Below are 21,148 nucleotides of genomic sequence, written 5' to 3' on the forward strand. Positions count from 1 at the left end.
TGCTGAAAAACGGCGCAGACTTCCGCCTTGTATCACCTTTCATTAAAGAGTATAAAAGTATGAAAATACTGCAAATACTGATGCAAATACTGCCCATTGTGTAGTTATGATTGTCTTTAGGCTTGCCATCCTTCCACTTGCAAGTAATAAGTGATATGCGCTGGGATCTCACACACAGCGGCTCAGTCCCGAATCGTGGCTTGTTCACTTCACTCGCGCGCTCTGTGAGCTGCGCAGGGCCGGAGTGCGCACCCTCCAGAGGGCACTCGCTGTTCAGGGCGGAGTGATTTGGAGCGCAGGATGCCTGCGGAGCCGAGCGTATCCGCGTATTGGTGTTGCTGTGTGCACGGCTAACGGTTTTAGTGTCAACGCGAATCGTTTTAAGAACGTTAATCTGATGATCCGCTGATTCGACGTAATGTAAACGTAGCCTATGAAGGCAAGAAATTGCACGAATTAACTTTTGACGAGGCACCTGCTAATTGAAAAGCATTCCAGGTGATTACCTCATGAAGCTGGTTAAGATAATGCCAGTAGTGCGCAAAGCGTCACGGTGGTGCAGTGGTTAGTACTGTCACCTCACAGCAAGAAGGTTCTGGGTTTGAGCCCAGTGGCCGACTGGGGCCTTTGTATGTGGAGTTGTTCACATGTGCATGTTCTCCCTGTGTCCGTGTGGGTTTCCTCCGGGTGCTCTGGTTTCCTCTGCAGTCCAAAGACCTACAGTTAGGTTAACTGGCTACTCTAAATTACCCATAGGTGTGAATATCTGAGCTGTAGTCAGACATGAGTTGTATGGTGATTGCCAGTGGTGCCCTTGCATGCCTTCGACTTGGCCATGTTTAGCTGCGTCCTTCGTAATTCAGCTACAAAAAAAGGATGATTAGCCACTCAAAATAATATTAAGTGTCATCAAGGTAAATGATGGCTACTTTGAAGAATCTAAAACATGAAATTTTTTTTAAATCACTATTTTACCACATAATTCGATATATAGGCGGCACGGTGGTGTAGTGGTTAGCACTGTTGCCTCACAGCAAGAAGGTCCGGGTTCGAGCCCAGCGGCCAACAGGGGCCTTTCTGTGCGGAGTTTGCATGTTCTCCCCGTGTCTGCGTGGGTTTCCTCCGGGTGCTCCGGTTTCCCCCACAGTCCAAAGACATGCAGGTTAGGTTAACTGGTGACTCTAAATTGACCGTAGGTGTGAATGTGAGTGTGAATGGTTGTCTGTCTCTATGTGTCAGCCCTGTGAAAACTTGGTGACTTGTCCAGGGTGTACCCCGCCTTTCACCCGTAGTCCGCTGGGATAGGCTCCAGCTTACCTGCGACCCTGTACAGGATAAGCGGCTACAGATAATGGATGGATGGAATTGCATATGTTCCATATGTTATTTCATAGTTGTATGTCTTCAGTATTGTTCTACAATGTAGAAAATAACCAAAATACAGAAAAACCTATGAATGAGTAGGGGTGTACAGACCTTTGACTGGTACTGTACATCATTTTATAATCGTGCTATAATACTGTAGATAGAGAAGTTCAAAAGAATATGCTTGAGTGACATCAACAAAGCTTTGCTGTGAAGATATCTAATCTTATGTGCTTTCAAACTTATAACGTATGTTAAAACATGTCTGGGAGATATAATAACAAAGCAGATGCTCGTACACTGTAAAACATTTCAAATTGGTTTAACTTGGAAACGCAAGTTCACCTGCTGCCTTGAAGCTGCAAATAAACTCAATTTGACGATTATCTTTGTTCAACTCAGAAAAAGTCTCAATTAGTCAAGACAACTAAGTAATTTAAGTCTAACCTTTGAAAACTTGTGCAGATTAGTTCAAATTAAAACACTTTTCAGAGCTCATTGAGTTAAAGAGAAAAAGTAAGTGGACATAACTAAACGAGGCTGAAATGTTTTACAGTGTAATGCAGCAGTCCATGAAAAAACACAATGCTCCAAGTGACAAAGGAGATAAACCTCATCTCATTACCTCTAGCCGCTTTATCCTTCTACAGGGTCGCAGGCAAGCTGGAGCCTATCCCAGCTGACTATGGGCGAAAGGCGGGGTACACCCTGGACAAGTCGCCAGGTCATCACAGGGCTGACACATAGACACACAACCATTCACACTCACATTCACACCTACGGTCAATTTAGAGTCACCAGTTAACCTAACCTGCATGTCTTTGGACTGTGGGGGAAACCGGAGCACCCGGAGGAAACCCACGCGGACACGGAGAGAACATGCAAACTCCACACAGAAAGGCCCTCGCCGGCCACGGGGCTCGAACCCGGACCTTCTTGCTGTGAGGCGACAGCGCTAACCACTACACCACCGTGCCGCCCAGGAGATAAACCTTTTCAGATAAACCTTTTAGATTACTAATGCACAAACTGTTCGAACCAGCAGCTATTATTCATGCATGAAAATCAACTCAGGGATGAATGAAAGACTTTTGTATAGCTGTTGATTCTAAATGTTTAAGTGATAAGAGAAAAATGCATGCTTTACTTTGTTTTACTAAGTTCTGCAATTGTTAACGACTTTTCTGTCTGGCTGAGGGCGGCACGGTGGTGTAGTGGTTAGCACAGTCACCTCATAGCAAGAAGGTTCCGGGTTCAAACCCAGCGGCCAGCAAGGGCCTTTCTGTGCGGAGTTTGCATGTTCTCCCCGTCTCCGCGTGGGTTTCCTCCGGGTGCTCTGGTTTCCCCCAAAGACATGCAGGTTAGGTTAACGTGGGGTGGCCTTGGGCTGAGGTGCCCTTGAGCAAGGTACCTAACCCCTGACTGCTCCCTGGGCACTCTGGTGTGGCTGCCCACTGCTCTGAGTGTGTGTGCGTGTGTTCGCTGCTTCAGATGGGTTAAATGCAGAGGATGAATTTCACTGTGCTTGAAGTGTGCATGTGACAAATAAAGGTTTCTTCTTCTTCTTAATCCCTCCTCATGTTGGTAACCTCTTTAGTATCCTCTTTAGCTCAGTTGTGTGATACTAGGTCTGAGGTGTTTGAAATTTTAAAGAGTAAAAGAAGTCAAGTTCTGGTCCCTTTCAGAGTTGTATTTTTCTTTCACCTGAGCTGGAGAAGAGGAGCCGCTTTTGTTCACGACTACACTGAAGTTCTCTTCACCTTTGCTTTTCTGTCCCCTTTCCAATAAAAAGACCCCAGTCCAACCTGCCCACAAAATCACCTCCATTTCATTTTGTCTTGACATCTCAGCACCAGCCAATATCCCCTCTAATGCAAGGCTTTTGGGCTCAAGCATGTTTGATCTGCTGGGTGAATAAACTTATTATACATCCAACAAAACACATCACCAATCTCCCGCTTTGTTCCTGAGACGTTCATGTCGATCTTTTTTCTTACACATTGATCATAATTTCATCTTTTTTTCTTTTTTTTTTTTTACTTTTCTTTTGTAAACTCATTTTGTTTACTTTTTGTAGACACAATATTCATTCTCCACTGGCTGAGTTCAGCTGTCTAATATCCAGAAAGAGGGAAGCAAGACTACCGTTTCATAACAGAGGCTTTTATTCTATGCTGTTTAAATCCTTGCCATAGATGGTTCTGACCTTGGGGTAGCTACACTCAGAATTAAAAAGCAGCCTGCTTCTCACAAAGGTTTTTTTTTTTAAACTCACCCCAGGTTCCAGGCTTTAGCTAGTTAGTAAAAGCTGTGCAGACTCGACCAGAGAAAAACACATTACTAACAGTGATGCTTTCTTACAACAGTTTTAGATCAGATGACCTGTACGCACACTGTGATGGTGCTCATTACCTTACACTGCATGTTCACGTCAAGTCTTACACTGTGTAATATGTTTTAGCTTTATTACAGGCACAATGCATACTAATAAGCATCACTAAAATATATGAAATGGACATTCTTAGTAATGGGCGGCACGGTGGTGTAGTGGTTAGCGCTGTCGGCTCACAGCAAGAAGGTCTGGGTTCGAGCCCCGTGGCCGGCGAGGGCCTTTCTGTGCGGAGTTTGCATGTTCTCCCCGTGTCCGCGTGGGTTTCCTCCGGGTGCTCCGGTTTCCCCCACAGTCCAAAGACATGCAGGTTAGGTTAACTGGTGACTCTAAATTGACCGTAGGTGTGAATGTGAGTGTGAATGGTTGTCTGTGTCTATGTGTCAGCCCTGTGATGACCTGGCGACTTGTCCAGGGTGTACCCCGCCTTTCGCCCGTAGTCAGCTGGGATAGGCTCCAGCTTGCCTGCGACCCTGTAGAAGGATAAAGCGGCTAGAGATAATGAGATGAGATGAGACATTCTTAGTAATGGGTGGCACAGTGGTGTAGTGGTTATCGCTGTCGCCTCACAGCAAGAAGGTCCGGGTTTGAGCCCCGTGGCCGGCGAGGGCCTTTCTGTGTGGAGTTTGCATGTTCTCACCGTGTCCGCATGGGTTTCCTCCGGGTGCTCCGGTTTCCCCCACAGTCCAAAGACATGCAGGTTAGGTTAACTGGTGACTCTAAATTGACCGTAGGTGTGAATGTGAGTGTGAATGGTTGTCTGTGTCTATGTGTCAGCCCTGTGATGACCTGGCGACTTGTCCAGGGTGTACCCTGCTTTTCACCCGTAGTCAGCTGGGATAGGCTCCAGCTTGCCTGCGACCCTGTAGAACAGGATAAAGCAGCTAGAGATAATGAGATGAGATGAGACATTCTTAGTAATACGTGTATGTTTTGATTAATACATAATATACAATATAAAATAGCATTTGATTTAAAACATAATGTCAGTTCACTGACGTTTCCCGAACAAAACATGTTTTCCTAATTTTACAAGAAAAAAATATCTAAATTTATCTTGTTCAATCCTGTGTTCTTCCAGCGTGTACCAGGTAGTGGTAGAGGAAGAGCGGCCACGCCGAGCGCAGCGCACTGCTGAGATTCTGCGCTGTTACCCCATCCCCATCCACTTCCAGAACGCTACTGTGCTCAGCTCACCGTATTACTTCACCGCTGAGTTCCCATCTTCCCGCATCCACAACTCTCTGGCTTTCACCATCGGAGACAACAAGACCTATGAGGGCTACTGGAACGCCCCACTGCTGCCCCACAAGAGCTACAGCATCTACTACCAGGCTGTCAGCAAGGCCAACGGGGTGAGTGTGGAGAAACCAAATGTGTGAGCTTGTTGTCATAATGAGCACAGAGATGATGAGTAACCTCTCAGCTCAATGATGGGTAGATCATAACATGTTAGCTTAAATCCTGTTAACAAAAACACATCTGCAACTGACTGAGCTTGTGGCTCAAAGTATGTTGAGTTCTCTTAAAGCTAGACGGCCTTTCCATTTCATAAAACCGGTGAAATTTAGTTCCCTCTGAAATTTGGTCATTGTGATATATGTTTACTTCTGCAGTATCTAAAAAAAACCAGGCCATTCTGTGGCTGGGAAGTTATTTAATTCGAGGGGATTCCCTCGCAAATAATGTGCATGAAATCGCTCGCTTCGCACAGTCAAGCAGACAGAGGAAGTCCGTGTGTGCATGCGCAGGTTTACCGTCTTCTTTTTCTACTTCTTCTCCTTCTTCTTTTGGGTTTTACGGCAGCTGGCATCCAGTGTTGCATTGCTGCCATCTACAGGTTTACTTTGACCGTGCACTGACAGTTCCATCATCCTGTCGCTAAACGAACAGCTGATCACACCGGGGTGCTCGCTGACCACCGATATTTATTAGTTTGGTCCTGCGTTTCCTTTCCTTCGCAACATAACGTCTTTTCTTCTCGCTTTCCGTTACTGTAGTCAGTCTTTCACGTTTCATTCTCACACTCATGTCCTCCATTTTTCTCTCCTGTTTCAAATTTGTATCCCACAATGCCTTGCATGAACAGGGAAAGCCCACCACGTCATGCATGACGTAGTGTCTTGAATTGGGTCATGGTGAAGCAAGAAAAAATAACGGAGAATTTAGGGCCACGTGGGCCTAAATGCATAAATTGTTCTGTTAAAAAATAAACCGAAGAAAATTGGAAGTCTGTGATTCGAATTCAGTAGCTTTCGGTCCCCTAAACAAAAATAATTGGGTGTCAGGGCAAATTCTTTTCATGACCTAAACCTGAAAAATCTGAAAGGCAGTACAGCTTTAAGTTATATGCTATTCAAAATTTAGTTATATGCTATTCAAAAATAAAGTAAGCCAACAAATGATGTCACTGTTTCTGTTCGTAAAAAGTTCAGGAATAAAAAGCTTCATGCTTTGGTGCAAAAAATTCATAATCCTTGACATAGATCACTGAAATGAACATAAGACAGTATTTGTCTAAAAGCAGGTCATCATTTCATTAAGAGAGGAAAAATTGGAATCAGGTAAGCAATAACGTGCCGAACAGGGAAGATAGAAAAACTTGAAATGATGAACGCTGTTTCGAGGTGTTACACGAACGGTGTCCGTCCTGTCCCAAGGATGACTGGTGTCTCCTCCGCTGCTTGACGCCTTCTTGTTGAAAGGGTCAAATACAGTAAACTACAACACAAGAACTATGGTTTCTTTAGAGTTGATGGATGAATACCAGAGCTTACAGTATACTAGTGCATCTCAAAAAATTAGAATATCGTGAAAAAGTTCATTTTTTATAATTGAATTAAAAAGGTAAACTTTCATATTCTATACTCATTACATGTAAAGTGAAATATTTAAGCCTTTTTTGTTTTACAACGTAATATTGATGAATATGGCTTTTAGGTCATGAAAATCAGAAATCCAGTATCTCAAATTATTAGAATATTTCATTTCGAGTTTCAGTAAATTACTATTTAAACAGTATAAATACCATGCATCTCTCAGTTTAGTTCAGTACACACAACCACAGTCATGGGGAAGACTGCTTGACAGTTATCCAGAAGATGATCATTGACACCTTCCACAAGGAGGGTAAGCCACAGAAGGTCATTGCTGAAAAGGTTGGCTGGAAAAGGTGCACAAGCAACAGGGATGACCACAGCCTTGAGAGGATTGTCAAGAAAAGTCGATTCAAGAACTTGGCAGAGCTTCACAAAGAGTGGACTGAGGCTGGTGTCAGTGCATCAAGAGCCACCATGCACAGACGTCTTCAGGAAAGGGGTTACAACTGTCGCATTCCTAATATCACATCTCTCCTGAACCAGAGATAATGTCATAAGTGTCTCTCCTGGGCTAAGGAGAGAAAGAACTGGACTGTTGCTCGGTGGTCCAAAGTCCTCTTTTCAGATGAAAGTAAATTTTGCATTTCATTTGGAAATCAAGGTCCTAGAATCTGGAGGAAGAGTGGAGAGGCGTAGAATGGAAGGTGTTTGAAGCCCAGTGTGAAGTTTCCGCAGTCCTTGATGATTTTCGTTTCACTGTAGGGTGCCATGTCATCTGCTGGTGTTGGTCCACTGTGTTTTATCAAGTCTAAAGTCAACACAGCCGTTGACTTTTCCAGCAGGACTTAGCACCTGTCCACAGTGCCAAAACTACTACCAAATGGTTTGCTGACCATGATATTTCTGTGCTTAATTGGCCTATTTCTGTGCTTAATTGGCCAGCCAACTCACCTCACCTAAACCCCATAGAAAATCTCGAGGGTATTGTCAAGAGGAAGATGAGAAACACCCGACCCAAAAATACAGACGAGTTGAAGGCCACTGTCAAAGCAACCTGGGCTTCAATAACACCTCAGCAGTGTTACAGGCTAATCACCTCCATGCCATGCTGCACCAGTTAATAGTTTTTTAGCTTTTTAATTAGAATTGCATTTCTTTCTTTTCTTCTGCAAACAGAGTTTGCAGTCTTCTAAACGAGATAAAAAGATTGGCTGAGATGTTATGGTTAATCTGACAATAAAGGGCCCTCCCTGCGTAATACGACTCCAAATATTTTGTAGATCATTTGCTGTAGAAATGCTTCGTTCCGCTGTAGGGTCCCATGTCATCTGCTGGTGTTGGTCCACTGTGTTTTATCAAGTCCAAAGTCATCACAGCCGTTAACTTTTCCAGCAGGACTTAGCACCTGCCCACAGTGCCAAAACTACTACCAGATAGTTTGCTGACCATGATATTTCTGTGCTTAATTGGCCAGCCAACTCGCCTCACCCAAACCCCACAGAAAATCTATGGGGTATTGTCAAGAGGAAGATGAGAAACACCCGACCCAAAAATACAGACGAGCTGAAGGCCACTATCAAAGCAACCTGGGCTTCAGTAACACCTCAGCAGTGTTACAGGCTGATCGCCTCCATGCCACACCGCACTGATGCAGTAATTTGTGGTAAAGGAGTCCCAACCAAGTATTGAGTGTATAAATGAATATACTTTTCAGAAGTTGGACATTTTTGTATTGTAAATCCTTTTTTGATTGAGCTTAGGAAATATTCTAATAATTTGAGATACTGGGTTTCTGATTTTCATGAGCTATAAGCCATAATCATCAAAATTAAAACTAAAAAAGCTTGAAATATTTAACTTTAGGTACAACCCCGATTCCAAAAAAGTTGGGACAAAGTACAAATTGTAAATAAAAACGGAATGCAATAATTTACAAATCTCAAAAACTGATATTGTATTCACAATAGAACATAGACAACATATCAAATGTCGAAAGTGAGACATTTTGAAATTTCATGCCAATTTTTGGCTCATTTGAAATTTCATAACAGCAACACATCTCAAAAAAGTTGGGACAGGGGCAATAAGAGGCTGGAAAAGTTAAAGGTACAAAAAAGGAACAGCTGGAGGACCAAATTGCAACTCATTAGGTCAATTGGCAATAGGTCATTAACATGACTGGGTATAAAAAGAGCATCTTGGAGTGGCAGAGGCTCTCAGAAGTAAAGATGGGAAGAGGATCACCAATCCCCCTAATTCTGCGCCGACAAATAGTGGAGCAATATCAGAAAGGAGTTCGACAGTGTAAAATTGCAAAGAGTTTGAACATATCATCATCTACAGTGCATAATATCATCAAAAGATTCAGAGAATCTGGAAGAATCTCTGTGCGTAAGGGTCAAGGCCGGAAAACCATACTGGGTGCCCGTGATCTTCGGGCCCTTAGACGGCACTGCATCACATACAGGCATGCTTCTGTATTGGAAATCACAAAATGGGCTCAGGAATATTTCCAGAGAACATTATCTGTGAACACAATTCACCGTGCCATCCGCCGTTGCCAGCTATAACTCTATAGTTCAAAGAAGAAGCCGTATCTAAACGTGATCCAGAAGCGCAGACGTCTTCTCTGGGCCAAGGCTCATTTAAAATGGACTGTGGCAAAGTGGAAAACTGTTCTGTGGTCAGACGAATCAAAATTTGAAGTTCTTTATGGAAATCAGGGACGCCGTGTCATTCGGACTAAGGAGGAGAAGGACGACCCAAGTTGTTATCAGCACTCAGTTCAGAAGCCTGCATCTCTGAGGGTATGGGGTTGCATTAGTGCGTGTGGCATGGGCAGCTTACACATCTGGAAAGACACCATCAATGCTGAAAGGTATATCCAGGTTCAAGAGCAACATATGCTCCCATCCAGACGACGTCTCTTTCAGGTAAGACCTTGCATTTTCCAACATGACAATGCCAAACCACATACTGCATCAATTACAGCATCATGGCTGCGTAGAAGAAGGGTCCGGGTACTGAACTGGCCAGCCTGCAGTCCAGATCTTTCACCCATAGAAAACATTTGGCGCATCATAAAACGGAAGATACGACAAAAAAAGACCTAAGACAGTTGAGCAACTAGAATCCTACATTAGACAAGAATGGGTTAACATTCCTATCCCTAAACTTGAGCAACTTGTCTCCTCAGTCCCCAGACGTTTACAGACTGTTGTAAAGAGAAAAGGGGATGTCTCACAGTGGTAAACATGGCCTTGTCCCAACTTTTTTGAGATGTGTTGTTGTCATGAAATTTAAAAATCACCTAATTTTTCTCTTTAAATGATACATTTTCTCAGTTTAAACATTTGATATGTCATCTATGTTCTATTCTCAATAAAATATGGAATTTTGAAACTTCCACATCATTGCATTCCATTTTTATTTACAATTTGTACTTTGTCCCAACTTTTTTGAAATTGGGGTTGTATAATGAATATATAATATATGAAAGTTTACCTTTTTGAATTAAATTACCCCCAAAATTTTTTTTTTCACGATATTCTAATTTTTTGAGATGCACTAGTATTTTGCTCCCTTGATACAGTTATGGTCAGAAGTTTACATACAGTGACATGAATGTCATGGCAATATTTGGGCTTTCAGTAATTTCTTTGTTCTTTTTCTGTGGCAGAATGACTGTACAGCATACATCTTTAATTAAAAAAAAACCCACTAGAATTTGGTGCACAAGTTTTAATTTTCTTTGGGTTTTCTGAAATCGACACAGGGTCAAAATTATAAATACAGGGTCAAAAAATTACATACACTCACTTAGATTATTAATTCAGAGGTGCCAAAACTTCCAAAATGTCTCTTATCTTGCCAAGGCCGAGGTCTCTTAACTTCCTGTTAGTGATCATGACTGACTACAGTTGGTAGCTTATCTTTAACTTCATAAAAAGGGTTTGTTTACAGCACTCATTGGATTGACCAACATGCAGTAAAATGGGAAAGTCCAAGGAGCTCAGTGCAGCTCTGAGAAAGAGGATTGCAGATATACACAACTCCAGAATGTCTCTTGGTGCCATTTCTAAAAAACTGCAAATTCCAAGATCAGTTCAAACAATTGGATCCAAGTTATTGTGAGGTGTAGTCACTTTGTCAAGCCACTTTGCTTCAAGAAAACCCAAACTGTCACCATCAGCTGAAAGGAAATTGGTTTGAATGGTCAGGAACAACCTGGGAACCACCATGGCACTAGCCTGGGCCTGCCCATCCTAAGTGTGACGCAACATGGGGGCCTGTTGCGAACTTAGTCTGGCAAGGCAAGCTATCTCCAGCTCTTCCAAGCTCCCGAAAAATTGGGAGCCAATCAACTTTGAGCATCTCCAACGGCCCTGGGTAGAGGCGTGTTCAAGGCAGTGACGTAGTAGAACTGCGACCGGAAGCCATAGATTGTTTACAGAATCTATGCCGGAAGCGCTTCATTCACTAGAAACATTACGAACATGGAGCAGCGGCAAGCCTTTGACACAGCGGTAGATGCTGTATTGAAAGCATTCAACGGGAAGTTCTCATTGAAAACGGAGCAAAGAGCAGCCCTGGAGGTTTTTATTCTCCTCCTTCTTCTTCCTGTTACTCAAGCAGTTTCCGTCGCGTCACATACCTCAGAGGAAAGAGTGATGTGATTGGTTTAAGCTTCGTCACAGCCTTTTCTGGCTTCGATCAGTAGCAAACTGAGGCATTTCAGGGAGGCGGGTCAACCACGTGCTTTGGGAAACGGTTGGGCTTAATATCTTTGCCAGACCAATGCTCGCAGAGCTTTGAAGTTGCGTTAGCCAGACTACCATGGCACAGCCCTGCCATGAACTGGAAGCTGATGGATCACTGTCTGCAGTTCAGTGAGTTTTACACCACCATGGACTAAGAGGCTGCTATCCAAGAAATAACCCCCTGCTCCATAATTGACACCTTTAAGCTTAACTAAAGTTTGAAGCTGACCATATGGACAAAGAAAAGACCTTTTAGAGGATAGCTGTATGGTCAGATGAGACAAAGTTTGAGTTGTTTGGCCACAATGACCATCATGTACAGAGGGACACTGTACCAGCTGGTGGTGGTGGTAGGATCATCATGCTCTGGGGCTGTTTTGCTGCCAGTGGAACTGGTGCATTGCACAAAGTGGATGGAATAATGAAGAAGGAGGACTACCTCAGAATTCTTCAGCATAAACCATCAGAAACTTGAACACGACTTGGGAGTTACAACAGGACAATGAACCCAAACACGCATCAGAGCTGGTTATGGAGGATAAAGCAGGCTAACATTAAGCTTAAAATAAGTCCTGACTTCAACCCTATTGAAAATATATGGACCGTGCTTATAAGTTGAGTCCATGCCAAGAAAAAAAAAATTATTTGAACTCTACCAATTTTACCATGAAGTGTCGTGAAATATCCAACCAGAATTCTGCCAGAAGCTTGTTCATGGTAAACAAAAATGTTTGGTCAAGGTGAATCTTGCAAAGAGACATTTTACCCAAATATTAGGTGTGCTGTATGTATATTTTTGACCCTGTATGTATAATGTTGACCCTGTGTTGATTTCAGAAAATCCAAAGAAAATTAAAACTTGTGAACCAAATTCTAGTGTTTTTATGCCTCCACCACCGTAAGGTGCAGGAGGAATTATGTTTTCAGGTTGTCCGTGCGTACGTGCGTCCGTCCCGAAACTTTGTGAACACGATATCTCAAAGGCTGATGAAAGGAATTTCACCAAACTTTCACCATTTGTGCGCTTTGGGACAAACATGAACTGATTAGGTTTTGAGATCAAAAGGTCTAAGGTCAAGGTCACTGTGAGGTCAAATGTCTGTCCGAAAACCTTGTGAACACAATATCTCCAAGGCAGATGGAAGGAATTTCACCAAACTTTCACCATTTGTGCATTTGGGGACAAAGATAAACTGATTAGATTTTGAGGTCAAAAGGTCTAAGGTCAAGGTCACTGTGAGGTCAAATGTCTGTCCGAAAACCTAATACAAGTAATTTCACCAGGTCAAAATTACTGTGAGGTCAAATGTCCATCCCCAAATCACAACTTCATAAGGCGTGTAGTCTACCGGGCGGGGGCATCCCCATCGATGACGTTGGCGTCGAGTTCTATCTAGTTTTTTTAATGAAAGATGTATGCTGTACATTCTGCCACAGAAAAAGAACAGTTCAAAGAAATTACTGAAAGCCCAAATATTGCCATGACATTCATGTCACTGTACGTAAACTTCTGAATACAACTGTATATGCATGCACTCAGTTAACAACTGCTACTCTTGGCATAAGTTAATATTGTTTCTGTCTCTGTCAATGAATTTACAAGGGAAATTTGTTAACTGTTTCAAGTGGATTTTAATTCAGTACCCAAACTTTCTACTGCACATTAGATCCATTACACGTCGGAAGTTTTCCCCTTCCCTTCCTCTGGTGTACGCCTTTGAATAAATGAAGTCCAGTGTGCCTCTGACCTTCTAAACCAGTTAATACTTTTTTAGCTTTTTAATTAGTATTGCATAACTTTCTTTTCTTCTGCAAACAGAGTTTGCAGTCTTCTAAATGAAATAAAATGATTGGCTGAGATATCATGGTTAGAATCTGCCAATAGAGATCTTGCAGTCACGTGACCGGAAAGTACACAACCGCCATCTTGTCGGTCAAAAACACCGCTGAATACTGCTGCACTCGTGTACAGAATGGATCAATTTCAACCGACGGACTACACGGCTCATTTTTCTAATGAACAGATAACTAGATATATGTCTAAAATAAACGATCTACAGATTAGTGACCCTTATGGCTTTCCGGACGGAGTTTTCACGACCGGATTTTGAACTGCCAGCGGAATACCCGGACGTGTATGATTACCTCATCAACTTTCCCTCGCTGTTCAGTGGTGAAGCACTGCGTGCCTATAAATCTCTGGACAGTTATCTTTACAGAAATTCAGGATTTGTCAGCGACTCAGATGTGGCATCTTGTAAACAAGAATCCTCATTGGATGGGTAAGTCACTTAAGTATTGAGTATAGCACTGACCAGCCGATTATAGAATAGAATAAGGTAATTCCAGCTGTAATTCCAAGTCGTCCGTCTTGTTTACATGGATCTGGCGTTGGAGAGGTAGAGGCTTGGCAGTGGAGGTTTGAGTGGCTGTTTTCTGAGCTTAGTCAACAGGCCGGCTCTGCAGCCTCGCTTTTGCTTCCGCTCCCGACGCCGCCTCCTTCGCTTTGCTTCCGATAACAATCCACGGAGACCCCGCTGGTCTCGCTATCTCGTCCGGAATGTTGTGCATGCGATGGAAATCGCTACAAACCATCATTTTCTGCTGGAAACCAATGCCCAGTAAGTCCATACGGTTGTAGTGGATATTGAAGTCCGGTACAGACGAACAACACGCAAAAATACACACAAAAAACATAAAAAACGTGCACAGGTAGGGAGAGCTTGTAGCCGCAGCCGTTGTAGTAGAATTGTATATAGTAGGGTTTTCCAAAAGAAAAGGTAGAAGTAAAAGCAGAAGTAGAACCAGAAGTAGAAGGCGGAATATGGCGTTTGACCGACAAGATGGCGTCTGTCACAATCTGGATCGGCTGTGACGTCACATGCAAGTGCTCCATAAAGGGCAGTCCCTGCGTAATATGACTCCAAATATTTTGTCGATTATTTGCTGTAGAAACGCTCCATTCTGCTGTGGAATCAATTTGTCCCTGTATGAACAGCAAATCAGAGACAGCAAGCTGTAGATTAATATCCGATAGAGGATGATTTGTGATGTATCACGAGCCCACCAGCGTGTTTCTCCATCAAGCCCTTTTCCATCAGCGGACCGATATGCTCAATTTAGAAATATTGAATTTCCGACCGTTAAAGGGGAATTTTGCAGCGACAGGATGGTGAAGCTGGCAGAGGCAAATGAAACTATCAATGAGGGGAATGCTTTCATAGCAAGTTGCTCAGTAGTACTGTACAAGGCGGCTATTCAAGACTGCATTATTAACACTCCAGTTTAATTGGAAATTAGAATTATCAGCCATCTCCCTTTTTTATATGCAAATTGACCTTAATGAAAAGCCAATCCTTTATTCCAGTGCCAGCAAATGAGAGCAAGGCTCAGGCCATTAGATAATTCACCGACTCTAATTGGATGCACTCGGCCTGCAGGCTATGAGTGTGTGCGTGCTTGTGTGTGTGCGCGCGTGTGTACTGTTTGCTGCCCACCTTATGGCACCTTACAGACAGACATCCCTCCCTAATGACTGTATTCATGTGGACATGTTGCCATTGTGACTCAGCTTTAAAACTTTTAACAGGGTATCGTGGAAACACAAGTCCAAAAAGATTTTTTCTTGTGTGTGTGTGTGTGTGTGTGTGTGTGTGTGTGTGTGTGTGTGTGTGTGTGTTCAAGTAATTGTAACACCGTGACATTTCAGAAAGAAGGCAGCTCTGTGCAAATTGCTTGCAAGCTCCCAGGTTCGTTCTGTAAAGAGTCTTTGGGTTCTACTGCCAAACACTCACCCTGCCATGCCCTTTGACCTTGACTGATTGGGAAATAGCCCAGTTTTAACAAGGGAGGTGACGGTATATAGTGTAGTAGTGAAGTAGCTCAGTCAAGCTCAGTGCCATTCTGTTTCTCAGCACCAACCATTACATGCACCTTCCTTGCAAAGAGGAGACTAACTTACGAGTACAATACAAAGATCATGAGGGTGCACGTGTGAACAGAAGCTGATACATTAATATGAAACAGGATTGTCTTGATGGTCAGCATCCCACCTTAAAAAACTAAACCAAAAAAAAAAAGCCAGTCGGTGAATTGGCTATTCTAAATTGCCCCTATGTGTGAATGACTGTGCGAATATTTCCCTGTGATGGACTGGCATTCTGTTCAGGATCTATTCCTGCCTCACACCCAGTGTTCCCAGGATAGGCTCTGGATCCACTACAACCCTGACCTGGATAAAGCGCTTACTAAAATGATGCAAAGCCCAAACATTACCTGGACCACAATGACAATAACACACTACTAACCCCATTACTAGTAAAGTTGGGATATTTTCCAAAATGAAAAAAAAAAATCTGTGCTTTCTTAATTCACACGAACCTTTATTTAACTGACAAAAGTACAAAGGAAAAATTTTCAATAGTTTTACTGACCGACTTAATTGTATTTTGTAAATATAAACAAAGTTAGAATTTGATGCCTGCAACACACTCAAAAGAAGTTGGGACAGAGGCAAAATAAGACTGAAAAGTTTATAGGATATTCAAGTAACACCATTTTGGAAGATTCCACAATAAGCAGGTTAATTGGTAACATGATTGGGGATACAGTAAAAGGAGCAGCACCAAAGACTCCGTCTTTGCAAGCAAGGATGGGTCGTGGCTCACTGCTTTGTGCCAAAATCCATAAGGGAATTGTTTGTCAATTCAAAAAGAACATTTCTCAACACAAGATTTTATGTCTTTCAAAATCTACAGTATACCATCTTGTGAAAAGATTCAGGGAATTTTGAGACATCTCGGTGTGTAAAGGGCAAGGTCAGAAACCACTGTTGAATGTGCCTGACCTTCAAGCCCTCAGGTGGCACTGCTTGAGAAACCGTCATACTAATGTGATAAATATAGCCACATGTGCTCAGGAGTACTTTGGAAAACTGTTGTTACATAACACAGTCCACCGCTGCATCCAGAAATGCAACCTGAAACTGTATTATGCGAGGAGGAAGCCATTCATCAATTCTATGCAGAAACACTGCCGATTTCTCTGGGCCTGAACTCATCTCAGGTGGACTGAAAGACAGTGGAAACGTGCGCTGTGGTCAGATGAGTCAACATTTCAGCTTGTTTTTTGGAAAAACTGAACATCGAGTTTTCAGTGCCAAAGGTGAATACGACCATCCAGTTTGTTATCAGAGAAAAATGCAGTACAGCATGTGTGTGACGGTACCATTGATATATTGGGACATATACTGGGATTTTGGACAGACATATTCAAGGCAACGTCTCTTCCCAGGAAGTCCATGCTTATTGCAGCAGGACAATGCTAGGTCTCATCCTGCACAGGCTACAATAGCATGTCTTCATAGATACAGAGTGTGTGTGCTTGACTGGCCTGCTGCCAGTCCAAATCTGTCTCTTACTGAGAATGCATGGTGCATCATGAAGAGGAGAATCAGACAACAGCAACCACAGACTGTTGAGCAGCTGCAGTCTTGTATCAAGGAAGAATGGACAAAAATTCCAGTTGCAAAACGGCAACAATTAGTATCCACAGATACCATACAATTAAAAAGTGTTATTAAGAGGAAATGTGATGTAATATCATGGTAATAATGCCTCTGTCCCAACTTTTTTTTTTTAAAGTGTGTTACGGGCATCAAATTCTAACTTGGTTTATATTTACAAAATACAATTAAGTTGGTCAGTAAAACTATCCATCCATCCATTACTGCTTATCCTGTGCAGGGTCGCGGGCAAGCTGGAGCCTATCCCAGCTGGCTACGGGCGAAAGGCGGGGTACACCCTGGACAAGTCGCCAGGTCATCACAGGGCTGACACATAGAGACAAACAACCATTCACACTCACATTCACACCTACGGTCAATTTAGAGTCACCAGTTAACCTAACCTGCATGTCTTTGGACTGTGGGGGAAACCGGAGCACCCGGAGGAAACCCACGCGGACATGGGGAGAACATGCAAACTCTACACAGAAAGGCCCCCGTCAGCTACTGGGCTTGAACCCAGAACCTTCTCGCTGTGAGGCAACAGTGCTAACCACTAGACCACCGTGCCGCCCTCGGTAAAACTATTGAAAATCTTTTCTTTGTATTTTTGTCAGTTAAATAAAAGTTCACATATATTAACATAATAATAAGGAGAAGAAGAAGAAGTAGTTAAATTTATATTGCGCCTTTCTCATACCCAAGGTCACTTTACAATTATAATGGGGGGGGGGGAGTCCACCAAATAAATGTCAGGATGTCATTCCAATGGTGTAGCAGCCACAGTCCCACCAAAAGGCGCACGAAAACAAGTCCCACGTCACCCGGAACACCGCGCCATGGATCCACAAAGTGAGCACAGAAGCACCGCCACGCAGAGCGCTGGTATGTCCCAAACTGCCTGCACAGCTGCCATGACGCCACCGAGCAACATTGCTCGGAACACCGTGCCAAGCACAAAAGTACCGCCGCACAGAGCACTGGACAACTGTGATGTCAAAATGAGCAATGAGCTCACTGCAGTCCATAGTGAGGAACACAGGCATCACCCATGGCGCACCAAGACCTGATGGGAACCGATGCCCAAAACTGGGTCCGGAGCTACACCACAACCACTCAACCACAAAACACTCAAACAAAAACAAAAAACAAACATCAAACCACGCAAACACAAAAAAGAAAAACAAAAGGGAAAATAACATAAAATAAAAAGCTCCGGTGAGAAGCGGCAGCCAGAATGCGCACCGCATACTCTCAACCAGAAACGGAAAAAAAAAAGAGAGAGATTTTTGTTTTTATTGCATTTTGGAAAATATCCCAACTTTTATGGAAACTGGGTTAGTAAGTCTGAACACACTGTCATATAAACGGCTATGGTTGGAACCATGCTTTATTCATGTTTGGCCTGCTTCCACTGTTCATCGTCACCTCTCTACGCCAGTCCTGTTTGAACACATTCTGTCTGCCCATGTTTGAGCATCATTTTTTATGATCAGAACTTGTGGCCTGAGTGCTGCCGTACCTGCTTCTAATCATCCTGCCACCAGCCTCAATAATTCACAGCCCTGTAGTTTAATTTGTCATCTCTTCAATAATGCATCAGGCCTCACAAGTGCATTTTGCTGTAATAAAGCTAAAGGGATTAAAACCAGCTATTCCATCACTTGCTGCCGTTTGAATATTCATGTCCCCGTTTCCTTTTTGCTTGTTCCTGTTTTGTAAGACAACGAATGCAGCTCCATACACTGTCACAGCTTTGTCTTATCTATTGTTTTGTCATTTGGAAACGTCAGGCGAAGAAGCACACGCATCCGAGTTTGGAGCTGCTGAATTTTGTGGAAAGAAGATGTTTTTCTTCCACCATTTTCACACCTCCACTGCGAGTGATGGTCTAGTGGTGATCTTGGCTGCCATTTTTGTTGGTTTCAACTGCTTTACTACACACCACTGAATTCAGAATTAGCTTTTTGATTCAATGGTCCTTTGCTGTGCTGTCAGACATGAACCGGGAATGGATTTACAGCATGGCAGGAAGAAGCAGCTGCAACTCCTGTATGGCCTTCCACTCCACTTCCACACTGCAAAAAATAAAAATCTTAGGAAGTTTATTTGTCTATTTTCAAGTCAAAACATCTAGCCACCCTTATTATAAGACATAATTGCCCAACAAGCAAAACCTCATTTAGCTAGAAAGGCTAGTTTTTAGACAGTCCATCTTGAAAATCTTGTATAGACAAAATGTCTTGAAAAAGTCTTATTTGGAGCACCTTTGAAAATAAAGCAAGTTTTTTTTAAAACAAGGAAGTACATTTTGGACATTTGTCAAATGCGGTTCATCTTTCATCTCATCTCATTATCTCTAGCCGCTTTATCCTGTTCTACAGGGTCGCAGGCAAGCTGGAGCCTATCCCAGCTGACTACGGGAGAAAGGCGGGGTACACCCTGGACAAGTCGCCAGGTCATCACAGGGCTGACACATAGACACAAACAACCATTCACACTCACATTCACACCTACGGTCAATTTAGAGTCACCAGTTAACCTAACCTGCATGTCTTTGGACTGTGGGGGAAACCGGAGCACCCGGAGGAAACCCACGCGGACACGGGGAGAACATGCAAACTCCGCACAGAAAGGCCCTCGCCGGCCACGGGGCTCGAACCTGGACCTTCTTGCTGTGAGGCGACAGCGCTAACCACTACACCACCGTGCCGCCCGCGGTTCATCTTGTTTCAAGAAAGAAAAAAAAACAAAGTATGCTTGTCTTGGGAATAAATGAACTTTACTGAAATCTTTGAATCTTTCATGACAATTCAACTCCACCTTACATATCCTAAGTTTACTGCGACTGTTTTCTCAGTCATTCAGAGTGAGCTCCTTCTAGATGCTGTACAGACTCTAGACCAGACAAGTGCCTTCAAAAAGGCTATGAGTGAGTGGAGGGCATTTTAGTGAGGTCTTTTTGGAATGCTGTGAGTTAAGTTCAGTGGTTTTTGTTTGTTTGTTTGTTTGTTTGTTTGTTTGTTTGTTTGTTTGTGCCTGATCTTGTAAACACCTCGTACACATGAATAGTCAGTGCCCCCAAAATGCACTGTTGCTTTGGCGTTGTGTAAGCACTGTAAGTCAAAATGCGTAGACTTTTTTATTTTTTTTATTTTTTGGTGCCTGAGGTCCTGGGGAAGTGGAATCTTAAGAGATGTTTTAATGTTTCAATGTTGAAATGGGAAAAAAATAAACTTGTTGCAGTGCTACACATGTCATCAACTTGATTCAAGATAGTCTCTGGTCTCATATCTAGAGTATTTTACTAATTACAGGTCACAAAAGGAGAATCTTTTAAGCTAGCAATGCTTAGTTGTAGAATTTAACAATCCTAATATTAGTATATTTATCTTAAATTCAGTTTTTACTGCTAAGACTTTGTCATGGATTTAAGTGAAATACCCTTAAAATGAAATAAATAAAAATGACTTGAATGGCTAAATGTAAGAAGTACGATCTTGTTAGAAGAACTATTTTGAGTTAATCAGATCTCGCATAATAAGTTCCCCAATCTTATTTTGGAATTATTTCATCTAAAAACAGGTTAGATTTTTCATCTTACTTTAAGAAATCTTACCAAGTCAAATTTGACTAGTTCCATTGGCAGATTTTTTTCACCTGATTCAAGCAAATGTGCTTTGTTTTAATCTTTTATTTCTTATTTTTGAAAGGCCATTTTTTGCAGTGCAGACTCTATATAAATAGGAAGCAATTTTTGTTTTTCTTACGCAAAATTGTATCCCTAAATACACGAGAGAATTGTAAATACACCCATTACTCAGGTATGGATTTACACAAGTGGCCCATCAGGCACATGAAATCAAGATCCGAGTATAAGGGGAGAGGGAGACTGAAATAAAGCCGTGAAAGCTAATGTGTTGCCATTTTTGTAACAGAAAAAATAACGTTTCCCTTTCTCGCTCTGTCCTTACTTTTACTTTCTGTGATTTTCTCTTTCTATATGTCTCTGTCTCTTTCTCTTATTCTGTCTGTCACTCTCCCTGTCCTCTTTTCTCTGTCTTTCTCTTTCGCAGGAGACGAAAATCGATTGTGTTCGCGTGGCCACGAAAGGTAGGACTACTGTCTTACAATCATCACGTGTGAAGCTTGATTATATGTTCCTAAATGTGTGAAAGATGTCCTGATTCTTTTCGCATGTCTGCCAAAATCCCTGTCATTTCACATGGTTCTCATGTCTTACTGAAGCTTACAGATGCTTGTATATGACAGTTCAATATCTATGCTTCAATGCTTCAACATCTAACTCTTA

The 21,148-nt window shown here is 42.6% G+C and overlaps 1 protein-coding gene across 10 annotated transcripts in view; it reads left to right on the forward strand.

Moving 5' to 3' along the window:
• Nucleotides 1–21,148, forward strand: part of LOC132887067 (receptor-type tyrosine-protein phosphatase mu-like) — a 521,363-nt gene that overhangs the window by 385,224 nt on the left and 114,991 nt on the right. For all 10 annotated transcript variants that reach the window (XM_060922408.1, XM_060922409.1, XM_060922413.1 and 7 more), the window contains exons 12-13: nt 4,836–5,109; nt 20,913–20,949. In XM_060922408.1, coding sequence (XP_060778391.1) covers nt 4,836–5,109; nt 20,913–20,949 — 311 coding nt within the window. The remainder of the gene's footprint in view (nt 1–4,835; nt 5,110–20,912; nt 20,950–21,148) is intronic.

The sequence above is a fragment of the Neoarius graeffei genome, chromosome 5, assembly GCF_027579695.1.
Source record: "Neoarius graeffei isolate fNeoGra1 chromosome 5, fNeoGra1.pri, whole genome shotgun sequence".
In the NCBI taxonomy this organism is placed as follows: domain Eukaryota; kingdom Metazoa; phylum Chordata; class Actinopteri; order Siluriformes; family Ariidae; genus Neoarius; species Neoarius graeffei.